Source organism: Leptonychotes weddellii, chromosome 4 (assembly GCF_054177405.1).
Source record: "Leptonychotes weddellii isolate Sample4059 chromosome 4, ASM5417740v2, whole genome shotgun sequence".
NCBI classification, from domain to species: Eukaryota; Metazoa; Chordata; class Mammalia; order Carnivora; family Phocidae; genus Leptonychotes; species Leptonychotes weddellii.
The window spans coordinates 36,847,609-36,863,125 of record NC_138372.1 but is presented as its reverse complement, the minus strand read 5'-3'; the positions used below and the strand labels follow the sequence as shown (position 1 = coordinate 36,863,125).

Below are 15,517 nucleotides of genomic sequence, written 5' to 3'. Positions count from 1 at the left end.
CTGTTTTATAGAAAGAGAAAAAGAGTACATATGCGGGTTAGTTTGTGGATTTGATGTCAAAAAAGTAATGGAATTTCATCTTGATGGCATCTGTTTTCTATGCAAAGCAGGAAAAAAATGATCTTTTAAGACTGAGCAGTATGATAGAATGGAGGTTTAAGGATGGTAAATTTCTGAGTTTTTTGGAAAGTAGAGTTAATCAAATAATGTTTCAGTAAGCAAATGAAAGTGAATGAAGAAGACACTGTTCTTAATTCAAAATTAATGTTTTACTAACATTATAACAACATAAGGCAAAACTCTGATTAAATGCTAAATTATATGTATGATACTGCTAATAGACATAGAAAGGCAGGGATGGGAGGGAGAGTAATTTGGCTTTCAGTCACTGGGAAAGATTTTATGGAGGAAGTAAAACTTTAGTTAGGCCTTGATGCACAGGTAGGTAAATTTGATTGGAAGACCAACACAAGCCAAATATGGAATGGGTCCTTAAGTGGTAATCTGTAATGATTTGGTTGATGATAATCTTTCTTTCTTTGTCAATATTTCAGTGACTATGGAGGTGAGACTATACCAGGACCTGCATTTGATCCAAGTCACCCAGCTTCAGTTCCTGCTCCCTCTTCCTCTTCGGCATTTCGACCTGTAATGCCATCTAGGCAAATTGTAGAACGGCAACCTCGGATGCTGGACTTCAGGGTTGAGTACAGAGACAGAAATGTTGATGTGGTACTTGAAGACAGCTGTACTGTTGGTAAGGTTTTTCCTAGCATAAAGCCTTCATAAATAAACAATTTATTAGGTAAACCTTTAGTTTATATTCTTTTCTTTTGAGTTGACTGCCAATAAGAAGGGAAAAAAGGCAAATTGAAACTGATATTTCCCATACAGATAATTATGCTGCATTTTAAAATACTGTGTTGAAAAAAAAAAAATACTGTGTTGATACTGAGGCAAGTTTGAAAATAATTCTTTTGTTCCACTTATATGGAATGGTATAAGATGCTCTTTTAGGGCAGATGCAAATCAAACTTTTAAGTATATTGTGTATTATACTTTATCGCTGAAATTCATTCTATTTTCATGCTATGGTTAATGAGAGATCAGAGAAAAGTTGAATAAGTGCTTCAATACTATCCTTTCAAAGGAAACTTAAGTGTATGACTGCCATTATTGGACAGATTTTACCCGATTCCTTTCTTTTCTTTGCTTTTTCTTTTTTTAAGATTTTACTTATTTATATGATAGAGAGATAGCGAGAGAGGGAACACAAGCAGGGGGAGTGGGAGAGGGAGAAGCAGGCTTCCCACTGAGCAGGGAGCCCCATGTGGGGCTCGATCCCAGAACCCTGGGATCATGACCTGAGCCGAAGGCAGACGCTTAACCGACTGAGCCACCCAGGTGCCCCTTTTTTCTATAGAGAAACTATGTTGAATTCATATTTGATTCAGATTACTTGACCCATTAATGGAATTTTGCCTTAAATCTAAATTCCAGATATTTCTGAAATTTTGCCTTTGTTTTTTTAAGGAAGATTCTTACCTAATTTTATTTAATTTTTTAATTGAGGGCACTTGGGTGGCTTAGTAGGTTAAGCATTCAACTCTTGATCTCAGCCCAGGTCTTGATCTCAGGACTGTGAGTACAAGCCCTGTGCTGGGCTCCAGTTGGGTGTGGAGCCTATTTAAAAAAAAAAAGAAGAAGAGGTATACTGCAGAGAAAAGCAAAATTGTTAAAAGATTGATCATTCTCAAACACTAATCAGATTGTTATTCCCTTACTTAAAGCCATTTAGAAACTTTCCATTGGTTTAGGATAAAATTAAAATCTTTCACCATGGCCTGTAAGTCCCTGCTTGATCAGGCTCCTGCTACATCTCTGGTTTTCATCTGTTACCACTTTCATCCTTGCTCACCATGCCTAAATTGTTTTGGACTTGTTTCAGTTCCTTGAATAGGTTATTAGCCCACTCAAGGCCTTTGTACATGTACCTTCTTCTGCCCAGATTTCTTTACTTCATTCATTTTTTCCCATGCTCATTCCCATGCCCCCTGTATATTCCTTTCCCCACCCCAAATTGTGGTAAAAAAGCACATAATGTGTCTATCCTTTTAACACATTTTTAAATGTACAATTTTTAAATGTACAGTTGTTAACTATATGCACATTGTTGTACAGCAGATCTTTAGAACTTGTTCATCTTATGTAATTGAAACTTTGAAATTTGAAAATTTGAAACATCAAATAGCAACTCCCTATTTTCCCCTTCCACCAACCCCTGACATCCATCATTCTACTTTCTGCTTAGATGAGTTTGACTACTTTAAATATATCATATAAGTGGAATCATACTGTATTTGTCCTTCTGTGTCTGGCTTATTTCACTTAGATGATATCCTCAAGTTTCATCCATGTTGTAGCATATTACAGGATTTTCTTTCTTTTTTTTAATGTTGAATAATAATCCATTATATGTATATACTACATTTTCTTTATCCATTCACCCATCTGTGGACATTTAGGTTGTTTTCACCTCTTGGATATTGTGAATGCTACAGTGAACATGGGATTGCAAGTATCTCAAGATTCTGCTTTCAGTTTTTTTTGGATAAATACCCAAAAGTGGAATTGTTGGATCATATGTGGTTCTATTTTTAATTTTTTGAGGAATGTCCATACTGTTTTCCATAATGGGTGCACCATTTTAACATTCCCACCAATATAAAATGCATAAGGGTTCCAATTTCTCCACATCTTTGCCATCACTTGCTATTTTCTGTTTTGTTTTTGATTTATAATGGTCTTCTTAACAGGTATGAGGTGGTATCTCATCGTGGTTTTGGTTTGGATTTCCATGATGATTAGTGATGTTGAGCATCTTCTCATATACTTATTGGTTATTTGTATGTCTTCTTTAGAGAAATGCTTATTCAGGGCCTTTGCCCATCTTTAAATCAGGTTATTTACTTTTTTGCTTTTGAATTGTAGGATTTCTTTATATATTTTGAATATCAACTCCTTGTCAAATATATGCTTTGCAAATATTTTCTCCTTTACAGTCTCGTTGATTGTTTCCTTTGCTGCACAAAAACTTTTTGGTTTAATCTAGTCCCACTTGTCTATTTTACTTTTGTTGTCTTTGCTTCTGGTGTCATATCCATGAAATCATTGCCAAGACCCATGTATGAAGCTTTTGTTTTATATTTTCTTCTATGAGTTTTAGGGTTTCAGATCTTATGTTTAAGTCTTTAAACAATTTTGAGTTAATTTCTGTATATGGAACAAGATAAAGGTCCAATTACACTCTTTTGCATGTAGATATCCAGTTTTCCCCACACCATTTGTTAAAAAGACTATCCTTTCTCCATTGTGTAGAATTGGCACTTTGGTCAAATCATTTGACCCATATGCATGGATTAATTTCTGGGCTCACTATTCTGTTCCATTGGTCTATATGTTTTTCTTTATGCCAGTACCTACTGTCTTGATTACTTCGTAAAATGTTTTGAATTCAGAAAGTATGAGGCCCCCAGCTTCATTTCTCTTTCTCGAGACTGTTTTGGCTATATAGGGTCCTTTGTGGTTCCTTATGAATTTTAACATTGTTTTCTGCAAAAATGTCTGCAAAGATGCCATTGGGATTTTGATAGGGATCACATTGAATCTGTAGGTTGCTTTGGATGGTATGGATATTTTAACAATATTAAGTCTTTCAATCCATTGAACATGTGATGTCTTTTCATTTGTTTCTTCTGTACTTTCTTTCAACATTGTTTTATTGTTTTCATTGTACAAATCTTTTGCTTCCTTGGTTAAGTTTATTCCTGTGTGTTTTATTCTTTTTGTTGGTATTGTAAATGAGATTGTTTTATTAGTTTCCTTTTTAGATTATTTGATGTTAGTGTTAGAGAAATATAACTACTTTTTGTATGTTAATTTTATATCTTGTAACTTTGCTAAATTTGTTTATTAGCTCTAGCAGGGTTTTTTTTTTTAATAGAATCTTTAGGGTTTTCTATGTATAATATCATCTAGAAACATAGATAATTTTATTTCTTGCTTTCTGATTTGGATGCCTTTTATTTCTTTTTATTGCCTAATTGCTCTGGCTAGGACTTCAGATACTCTGATGAATAGAGGTGGCAACAATGGGCATTCTTGCATCATTCATGATCTTTAGAGGAAAAGATTTTAGTTTTCACCACTGAGTATGATACTAGCTGTAGACAGTTCATATATAGCTTTTATTAGGTTGCAGTAATTTTCTTCTGTTTCTAGCTTGCATATTTTTTATCATGAAATGGTGTTGAATTTTGTCAGATGCTTTTTCTGCATCTATTGAGATGATCATGTAACATTTTTCCCTTCATTTTGTTAATATGGTGTATCACGTTGATTGATTTCCATATGTTGAACCATCTTTTCATCACATGCATGAATGTCATTTGGTTATGGTGTATGATCCTTCTAATGTGCTGTTGAATTTGGTTTTCTAGTATTTTGTTGAGGATTTTTGCATCTGTATTCATCCAGTTGTTGGCTTATAGTTTTTATTCTTGTCTTGTAGTGTCTTTGCCTGGCTTTGGCATCAGGGTAATGTTGACTTCATAAAATGAATTTGGAAGTGTTCCCTCCTCTCTGATTTTGGGGATGAGTTTGAGAAAGAGTGACATTAATTTTGCTTTAGATGTTTGGTAGAATTCTCCATTGAAACCATCTGGTGCTGATTTTTTCTTTGTTGGGAAGTTTTTGATTACTGATTCAGTCTCTTTACTAGTTACAGATTTGTTTAGATTTTCTGTTTCTTTGGATTCAGTCTTTGTAGGTTATATGTTTCTATGAATTTACCCATTTCTACTAGGTTATCCCATTTGTTGGCATATAATTGTATATAGTAGTGTCTATATTCATATTTATTTCTGTGACATCAGTTGTAATGTCTCCTTTTTCCTTTCTGCTTTTACTGAATCTTCTTTTTTTTTTTAGTTTAGGCTAAAAGTTTATCAGTTTTCTTGATCTTTTCTAATATCAACTCTCAGTGTTGCTGATTTTTTAAAATTATTTTTCTATTCTTTTTTAATTTCTGCTCTAATCTTTATTATTTCCTCCCTTCTTCTAACTTTGGGCTTAGATTGTTCCTTTTTTTAAAGTTAGTTGAGGTGTAAAGTTAAGTTGCTTGTTAGATCTTTCTTCTTCTTTTTTTAAATGTAGGCATTTACTGCTATAAACTTTCCTGCTTTTCCTACATCCCTGAATTTTTGGTATGTTGTATTTTTGTTTGCATTTGTCTCTAGGTGTTTTTTAATTTCTCTTTTGATTTTTTTCTTTGATCTTTTGGTTGTTTAGGCATAAGTTGTTAAATTTCCACAGATTTGTGAATTTTCCAGGATACATGACATGTTGGTCACAAACAAATCTTTTTCTTTTTTTTTTAAAGATTTATTTTTATTTTCTTTTAAAGGTTTTTATTTATTTATTTGAGAGAGAGAGAGAGAGCATGAGCAGGAGGAGGGGCAGAGGGAGAAGCAGACTCCCTGCTGAACAGGTAGCTTGATGTGGGGGTCGATCCCAGGACTCGAGGATCATGACCCAAGCCGAAGGCAGCTGATTAACCAACTGAGCCACCTGAGCGCCCCTAAAGATTTATTTATTTATTTGAGAGAGAACTTGGGGGGAGTGGGAGAGGGAGAGAATCTCAAGCAGACTCCCTGCTGAGTGTGGAGCCTCATACAGGGCTTGATCTCATGACCCTGAGATCATGACCTGAGCCAAAATCAATAGTTTGATGCTTAACCAACTGAGCCACCTACGTACCCCAGGTCACAAACAAGTCTTAATAGATTTAAGAAGATTTAAATCATATCAGGAATGTTTTCCTACCATATTATAATGAAACTAAAAATCTGTAGTAGTTTCCTTCTGCTTCTTTCTTCTTAAATTCGTTAAGACTGATTTACAACCTGGGGTGCCTGGGTGGCTCAGTCTGTTAAGTGTCTGCCTTCGGCTCGGGTCATGATCCCAGGGTCCTGGGATCAAGCCCCACATCAGGCTCCCTGCTCAGCGGGGAGCCTGCTTCTCCTTCTCCCTTTGCTACTCCCCCTGCTTGTGCTGTCCCTCTCTCACTCCCTCTCTCTGTCAAATAAATAATAAATTTAAAAAATCTTAAAAAAAAAAAAAAAGACTGATTTACAACCTAACATGGCATCTACCCTGGAGAATGTTCCATGTGTGTTTGAGAAATACGTGTATTTTGCTGCTTTTCAGTGTAATGTTTTGTATATGTCTGTTAGGTCCATTTGGTCTACAATATTGTTCAAGTCCTGTGTTTGCTTATTGATCTTCTGTGTGGAAGTTTCATCCATTACTGAAATCCCCTACTATCATTGTTTGCTTCATATATTGTGTGCTTTGATGTTGGGTGCATATGTGTATATAATTGTTACATCTTCCTGGTGAATTGACTCTTTTATCGTTATATAATGTCCTTTTTCTCTTGTGAAAGTTTTTGACTTACAGTCTATTTAGTCAATATAAGTATGGCCACCATGCTCTCTTTTGGTTACTATTTGCCTAGAATATTTTTTTCTATCCTTCCACTTTCATTCAGTGTGTCCATGAATCTCAAGTGAATCTCTTGTAGATACCATATAGTTGGATTTTTTTTTTTTTTAAATCCTTTCAGCTAGTCTGTGTCTTTTGTTTAGGGAGTTTTATCCATTTACACTTAAAGTAATTACTGGTAGGAAAGGACTTACTATTGCCATTTTGTTGATTATTTCCTTGTAGCTTTTGTTCCCTCTTTCTCTTGCCATCTTTCTTTGTTTGTTGATTTTTTTTTTGTAGTGTCATGCTTTGATCTTGTTCCATTTTCTTTTGTGTATCTTCTATAGCTGTTTTCTTTGTATCTTCTAATCTTCTTTAGCTGTTATCTTTGTAGTTATCATGGGGCTTACATAAGGCATAGTTTTAATAATCTATTTTAACCTAATAACTTCAGTCATCTATAAAACGAGTCTTTATCCCCTCCCTTCGTTATTAATATCACAAATTAAATCCTTTCATATTATGTACCATTAACAATTTATAGTTATACTTATTTTGTATGCTTTTGTCTTTTAACTTCTATACCAGATTAAGTGATTAATCATTACTGTTACAGTATTCTGTACTTGTCTAGAATGTTTTGTAGTTGTCTATATATTTACCATTAACAGCTTTATACTCCTGTGTTGCTATCTAGTATCCTTTTGTTACAACTGGAGTACTCTCTTTAGCATTTCTTATAAGGCAGTGTTGAACTTTCTCAGCTTTTGTTTAGCTGGAGAAAGTCTTTATTTCTCCTTAATATATGAAGAACAGTTTTCCTGGACATAGTATTCTTGTTTGGTTGTTTTTTTCTTTCAGCACTTTTAATATATCACTCTATCCCCTCTGGCCTGCAAAGTTTCAGTTAGAAATCTGCTGATCCTGGGGGCTCCCTTTACATGATGAGCTTTTCACTTGTTGCTTTCAAATTCCTTTTTGTCCTTTAATTTGACAATTTGATTTTAATGTTTTCTTTTGGTATGGACTTTTTAGGATTTATTATTTTTTGGATCCTTTATGCTTCATGAATCTGGATGTCTATTTCCTACCCCAGATTTGGGAAGTGTTCACCATTATTTCTTCAGATAAGCCTTCTGCCCCTTGGTCTTATTTTCTGCACCTCCCAAAATGCATATATTGGTCCTTTAATGGTTTCCCATTAGTCCTCTGGCTTTTTTCACTCTTTCTCTTGCTTTTTTCTTTTTTCTCTTCTGACTGGGTAATTTCAAAAGACTTGTCTTCAAGTTCACATATTCTTTCTTCTGGTTGATAAGTGTGTTGTTGAGCCCCTTTAGTGACTTTTCAATTCAGTTATTATATTCTTTAGCTCCAAAATATGCTTGGTTCTTTTTTTATAAGTTTCGATCTCTTTGTTGATATTTAAAATGAATTTATACTTTTAAAATTACCAAAACCCATCTACTGATGTTTGAAAAATAGTTTTACAATTACAAATTACAATAGTAATTAGTCAGAATTGACCTTGCTTATTGTTCATATAGATTTTCAATAATATTGCTAAGGTATCCTTGGTGTGTTAGTAGGGAACCCCTTATATAGGGTTTTACTAGGCTTTTACTTCCTAGTTTAGTGATGAATATATTTATTATAGGGGAAAGAATTCAGTACCATATCACACTTTTTCTTTTACTTAATATTGTCTCGGATTTTTATCCATTTAAAAAAAAACAGGAAAGAAGTCTTATACTAAATCAATTCTAACTGCTATTTTGTAGCATGTGGCTGAGTAGTTAGCAGTGTCTCATTTCACAGTGACCTGATTTTTTTTGTTGATGTAATATTTGGTATATGGTGGAAGTAAATGGATCACTTAAACCACCCTTTTCATTGGTTCACTCAGTTGGAGTGAAATCCCTGCTTATTTCAAAGATGGTGATCAGAAATGCTGGCTTCTCTGGATGATATATGTTAATGTTATACTTTAAGTCTGTCTGAATTTGGAGGATAATCTATGAAACTATTTTAAAGCTTTGTTATAAAAACATGTGATAGAATTTCCAGAAGTCACATTTGTTAATCTGTTCGATTTATAATTCATTGTAAAAGCAGACTCGTGCCCAAGTATGGTAGAGTAGAAAGTCAAGTCATCATTCTGTTTGAAAACAAATAAAATTAAAATAGTTACAAACATATAAATAAAATGTGATTCAAAAGAAATTATATACAGATATTGTACAATACACAGCTTCTCCTTCTTATTATTCCAATTTTTTATTTGTTCTTGATTATAGTTATTCTTTTTATGAATTGCATGCCAGTCAAAGAATCATGTCATGCATCTTCTCTGTGTTCACTGTTAAGTTTGTTAATATGCATCACTGTGGAAGTTATGTGCAGAGATATTTGGGACTTGATGGAAAATTTTTTCTTCTTTCACTGCATTTGGTTGATTATGTTCTGTTAGTTTTATAGCAATATTATGTGAATCCGTCCTTTATTTTTATGACTTCTGTTACTCTGTTATCTCTGTTAATCTCTGTCATGAATTATTAACATAATTCCTCTAATTTCTATTCTTTCAGTTTCTTTATTTTTCTAGTCTGTATTTTACATAGTTGTCCTATAATGATGTTTCTAGACTGTAAATCTTCTTATACATCTTTCAGTGGTTCCTTATTTCCTATATTCTATTTGATTTGCCCTTCCTTGTTTTAGTTTTTCTAGAAAACTCACACTCATATTTTAATATTACATACAAATATCTCCTTTATGAAGCCTTTCCTGACCTCCATGGACATAGTTAAGTTGATTCATTCATTGATTTTAAAACATCTTATTCTTTCTTTGTGTTTCAGGTTTCCTTTGTGAATGTTAACTTCTCAAACTGAGACTAGGTCTTATTCTTCTCTAAATTCTCCAAGCACAGTGGTTAGCACAGAGCAGTATCTGCTGAGAAAATAAATGGTTCAGTAAATGAGCATATGTATGTATTTGTTTGTATATTAAAATATTTACCATAGGGAAATTTAAAAATATACTCAGTAAAGTTTAGGTGACCTGAAATATAATTGTTAAATACTTTATATATATAGACCAGCTTACTGTTATTAAGGAATTGGATAAATACTATTTTTTCTGTGTATGTATAAATATTAAAATGCAGAGAGATGCTAAATAAGATCCAGTTTTCCATGTTATTATCAGAAGACTCAACAATGTATAAAGCAAGCCTGAAGGCAGCCAACAACTTTATATCACAGTGACACCTAGTGGTAATTTTATTGGTCTGTTAATATTTTTAATGTGTTATTTAATTATTTATTTGTTTATTTCTGCAGTTTTGTTTTATTACAGAATCCATCTGGGTTTTCATATCTTGAATAAATTTTAAGAATTATTTTAAGACACTTTTTTCTATAAAATACTATCTAGTGTGAAGTAGTATGATCTTGAGGGTAGGAATTATTGTGTATTTTAATGCCTGTAATATATAGCACTGGATTTAACCTAACATACAGGTATTTGTTCAGTAAAGTTTGTTGAATCAGTGCTGTCAGCAAATCTACTTTTGCTGGGTCTGTTCAGCATAGCCTTAGTTTCATTTCTGGAATGGAAAATAGAAAAATAGGTCTGTCATTAGTTTAACCATTTACCTCATTTTCTGTTTTTAATCTACTTTCTTAAAACTGCTTTTATTATATTGGTTAACATTTTAGTTTAAATGAATCAGATTGAGTATGGAAAGAGTTAAAACATTTAGCAAGTGCAGTTTGAGCCTAAAAAGTAGTTTAGGATATTTCAAACTAGTTTTTTTCTTCAATCTATGAACTTCTTAGTTTCCAGTCTTGACTCTGTAACTCAGATTAAGTATGTAATTTTTGGCATATGCCTTTACCCCTCTATGTTCAGCCACCCTTTATGAATAATAAACACCTATAAGTGGTTTTTGTTGTTGTTATTAGTGCATGTGAAAAGAGAGAAAGATTAGCAATCTTATTTGTCTTACACAGATGTTGTGGGCATGAAATAACAAGAGGACTGATCGTAGCTTGTACTTGCGGGGAGGGGGTGTCTGCAAATGTTGTGCATTAGTTGCTTTGTTCTTTGGTCCATCTGCAAACTGATGTTTATTGCCTCCATGCCAACAATTGTGCACTCCCCAAATTATTTATAAGATCATTTCATTATCTAAATAAGCAGCATCTGAAATTGGGCCTTAATATGCATACTTAATTTTTATTTATGCATTAGGAATTTTTTTTAACCTAGTTTCACATTTCTAAATACTGTATTTTCAGTAAAACAATCTTTTTTTTTTTTTTAATAGAGAGGTATTTTTCCTTTCTCTCATTCTTAAGTCCCTGCTGTTAGCAGTTTGGTATAGAGTTTAAGGTTGCCATTTTATAAAAAGCCTTTAAGCTTTATTTTAAAATCATTTTTCCCTCAGCTGCTTTTATCACTCATGTCATTTTTTTGTTGTCTTATCTTCAAAACAAAGAAATGAAGATCAGAAGCATAGACATGTTTTCTAACATCTTATTTTGTACCATTTATCTTTCAGTCTCTTCTTCCTCTAATAATTCCCTATCATCTTCCTTCGAAAGACTCTAAGATGACTTTTTAAAAAAAGATTTATTTATTTATTTATTTATTTATCTATCAGAGAGAGAGAGAGAGCGCGAGCGTGCGCGCACAAGCAGGGGGAGCAGCAGACAGAGGGAGAAACAGGCATCCTGCTGAGCAAGGAGCCTGATGCGGGACTTGATCCCAGGACATTGGGATAATGACCTGAGCCGAAGACAGGCGCTTAACCAACTGAGCCACCCAGGCGTCCCTTTATTCATTTTTAATACAGACACACACACACACACACACACACGTACGTATAATCATATTACCTGTTGTACACTAGCCACTATGCTCACTGTACTTGTTTCCTATACAACACTTACAACAATACTGTGAGGCAGTCATTGTTATCCCTGTTTCAAAGATGAATAAACTGAAGCTCAGAGAATTCCTAAATCACAAATTCAGTCTTTTTTTTTTTTTAAAGATTTTATTTATTTATTTGACAGAGAGAGACACAGTGAGTGAGGGAACATAAGCAGGGAGAGTGGGAGAGGGAGAAGCAAGCTTCCTGTGTAGCAGGGAGCCCGATGCAGAACTCAATACCAGGACCCTGAGATCATGACCTGAGCCGAAGGCAGACGCTTAACGACTGAGCCACCCAGGCGCCCCACAAATTCAGTCTTAAACTGAATCTAGAACTCATGATCTTTCCAATGAAATAATTTCTGTTATGAAAGTAGGTAGTGCTATGAGGATATTGAAAAGGAAGATTCAGTTTTAACTGGTGTCTTGGAGTAGGGAAGGGAATAAATAGGGCTGTTGAGGGTGGTCAGGAAAGATTTCAGAGGGACCAACTTATGAAATATGAATCAAAATATGTTATGTGGATGTAGTCGTCAGGAAGTTTATTCTAGATAAGGAAAGCACAGAAGCAGGAATGATAATGGGGTGTCTGGCAGAATAATGAGGAATATGCAGTCTTGAGCATGAAGTTGGGGTTGTGGTCTTCAGTTAGTTGAGCAGTTCACTTCAGTGGAACCTCTCCTTTTCCACCAGTGACAGATTTATGCTATGCTTCCCTCCCCTGATCCTACCTTAAGTTCCTACCTCTGCTCTTTTATACTCATTGACTTATTATTTTCACATTACCTTGAAATAGCCAGAAACTGTATCCCCACTTTATAGTTGTGAGAACTGACAAAAGAGAATAAGTGACTTACTGGTTCATGGAGATAATGACTGTGGAGGGATCTGTAAAACTGTCTAGTCCACATGGTCACAAATTAAGCAGTATTTTACACATTTTTGTCTTAGGGTCATCTCGTGCATGCTTAAATACTTTTAGCAGTGGAATGCTTATTAATTTTAAGGCATTACTTCATTTGTTCAGCAACTCTGTCTAAAATTTTATAAATAAAAACATTTTATACACCAACCACATGCAAAAAATGAGGTATCAGTTGCATGTGTTTGTTTTTCCTTATTTTGAGTTGCCACCTGTAAGCTCCATTCCTTTGACCTCACTCTTCTTTCAGAGACAGACCTCACAAGGTACATATATTTTCTCTCTTGACTATTCTTCAGCTATTAAAAGACAGTACTGTTTTTTTCTCCCATTTCTTCAGGCTAAACATCTTTAGTTCATTCAACCATCTCAGAGTTGTATTGAAATTAAAATACAGGGACGCCTGGGTGGCGCAGATGGTTAAGCGTCTGCCTTTGGCTCAGGTCATGATCTCAGTGTCCTGGGATCGAGTCCGGCATCAGGCTCCCTGCTCAGCGGGGAGCCTGCTTCTCCCTCTCCCTCTGCCTGCTGCTCCCCCTGCTTGTGCTCTCTCTTTCTCAAATAAATAATAAAATCTTAAAAAAAAAATTAAAATACATACTCTATGGGGATATAACGTATAAAGCATGGTGATTGTAGTTAACAGTGTTGTATTTATATTTGAAATTTTGCAAAGAGAGTAGCTTTTAAAAGTTTTCATCACAAGAAAAAAATTGTAATTATGTGAGGTAAGTGATGTTAACTAAACTTAGTGTACTAATTATTTTGTAATATACACATATTATCAAACCATTATGTTGTACACCTTGAACTAATATATCAATTATATCTTAATGAAACTGAAAAAATACGTACTGTAGATCCTAGTTGTTGTTAGTCATATTTTCTGAGGCATCACTTTCAGATACTTTTCCAGTTTAGAGCTGTGATTCATTTTAGGAGGTCAGTGCTGCATATACAATGTGACACTCATATGAATACCCACCTTGGATTGAGAGACCGTAGTTGATCTATCCTCTTCCTTGAGTGAGTGAGGAATGTCATTTCTTTCTTTTTTTAAAGATTTTATTTATTTATTTGAGACAGAGAGAATGAGATACAGAGAGCATGAGAGGGAGGAGGGTCAGAGGGAGAAGCAGACTCCCTGCCGAGCAGGGAGCCCGATGCGGGACTCGATCCAGGGACTCCAGGATCATGACCTGAGCCGAAGGCAGTCGCTTAACCAACTGAGCCACCCAGGCGCCCCTTTCTTTTTTTTTTTTTTTTTAAGATTTTATTTATTTATTAGAGAGAGAGAGAGAGCGAACAGAAGCGGGGGAGGGGAGGAGCAGAGGGACAAGCAGACTCCTTGCTGAGCACAGAGCCTAACATAGGGCTTCATCCCAGGGCCCTGAGATCATGACCTGAGCTGAAATCAGATGCCTGAGTCACCCAGGTGCCCCAGAGGCATGTCATTTCTATTCGTGTAACCTGTGTTAGTTTTTGGAACCTAATCTCACAGTGAGATGGTGATTGGTATTACTTCCTGCCCTGTGCTCACTCTGTTTATCTTTGTAAAGCAATTGTTTCATGGTTTCTCAACAAGTCTGTCTTTCTGTTACACTCTGAGTTCTTTAAAGACAGACATAATTTCTTCTTATTTTTATATTGTGCTTGGTGCTTGGCAATAGTAGGCATTAATAAAATATTTGTTGAATGCCTTTATGGAATAATGGGATTAGCGATGGTCTAATACTAAAACTTTTAGGTTAAAAATATCTTATCCATGGGGTGCCTGGGTGGCTCACTTGGTTGAGCCTCTGACTCTTGATTCAGCTCAGGTCATGATGTCAGCATCATGAGATCGAGCTCCAGGTTAGGCTCCGTGCTGGGTATGGAGACTGCTTAAGATTCTCTCTCCCTGTCCCTCTATCCCCTACCCAAAAAACCCCCCCAAATCTTATCTTGTTCCTCTTCCTTTCTTCTAGTTTACAATGTTTTCTTGCTTAGGACTTCCTTTTCTACAGTCCTAACTCCTGTATGGCTTGAATTTCTGATTAGTTCAGACTGTTCTACTTGCTTTTCTAAGACCAACTTGTTCATCATCTTAGTGGGCTGGAGTCTAGAGAAGAGAAAGCAATAGGAAGATTTATGGCATTGCTAGTTATTACCTCTTCTGTCAACCCAACAATCTATTGTAAAAACTTAGTGCATCTTGGTATTTTAGGATTGTTGTACTTTTGAGTTGATCCTCTTCCCTCTACTTTTCTCCCAACCCTCTCTCCCTTTCAGTCATTTATGCCATTAGAGGATGTTAGACTATCCCACTGATAGATTTGGTTTGGAAACTTCTTTATAAACTTGGAAAATAGGTTTGAGTTTGGGGGGACTAAAGAGACATAGCCATACTTTATTTAATTCTTGGTCCCCAAATATAAAGATTTAGGTTAATTCAAGGATATGTGATAACCCAAGAAAAATAGACCAAATTACCTAGCCCTCTTTTCTTGGCTTGGTCATTGCAATAACTCAAACCCGGATGTAAACTAACATCAACCAAAATTTCTCCAGGATTCTTAGGCATGTAGAAAGCTTGAAATTTTTGTTTGTTTGTTTTATTTTTCCTAATCAGATTAGATCCTTTGCCACTTAACTGTTCTGTTGCAGAAATAACCAACCCTCAACTAGATAGCCTCCTAATTATTTTCTCTACCTCTAGTGTTTCTTCATTCTAGCTGATCCTTCATGTTCTTGCTCTACTTGTATTTGTTTACACATTTGTTTATTCACTCAATAAGTATTTTCTTTGTTTTTTTAAAATATTTTATTTATTTATTTATTTATTTGAAAGAGAGTGAGTGAGAGAGAGAGAGCATGAGCAGGGGGAGGGGGAGAAGCAGACTCCCCTGCTGAGCAGGGAGCCTGACTTGGGGCTCATTCCCAGGACCCTGGGATCATGACCTGAGCTGAAGGCAGTTGCTTAACCAACTGAGCCACTCAGGCACCCCTCAATAAGTATTTTCTACTCTGATCCAGGCACTGTATTCAAGCCTAGATATAGAATGGAGAAGAAAACAGGCATGGTATTTGTCTTCACAAAACTTACAGTCTAGTGAAGGATATAGATATAAT

At 35.0% G+C, this 15,517-nt stretch overlaps 1 protein-coding gene across 3 annotated transcripts in view; it reads left to right on the top strand.

Annotated features, from left to right (window-relative positions):
• FAF1 (Fas associated factor 1) overlaps window positions 1-15,517 on the top strand; it is a 466,200-nt gene that overhangs the window by 144,152 nt on the left and 306,531 nt on the right. For all 3 annotated transcript variants that reach the window (XM_081816911.1, XM_081816912.1, XM_081816913.1), the window contains exon 3: window positions 555-757. In XM_081816911.1, coding sequence (XP_081673037.1) covers window positions 555-757 — 203 coding nt within the window. The remainder of the gene's footprint in view (window positions 1-554; window positions 758-15,517) is intronic.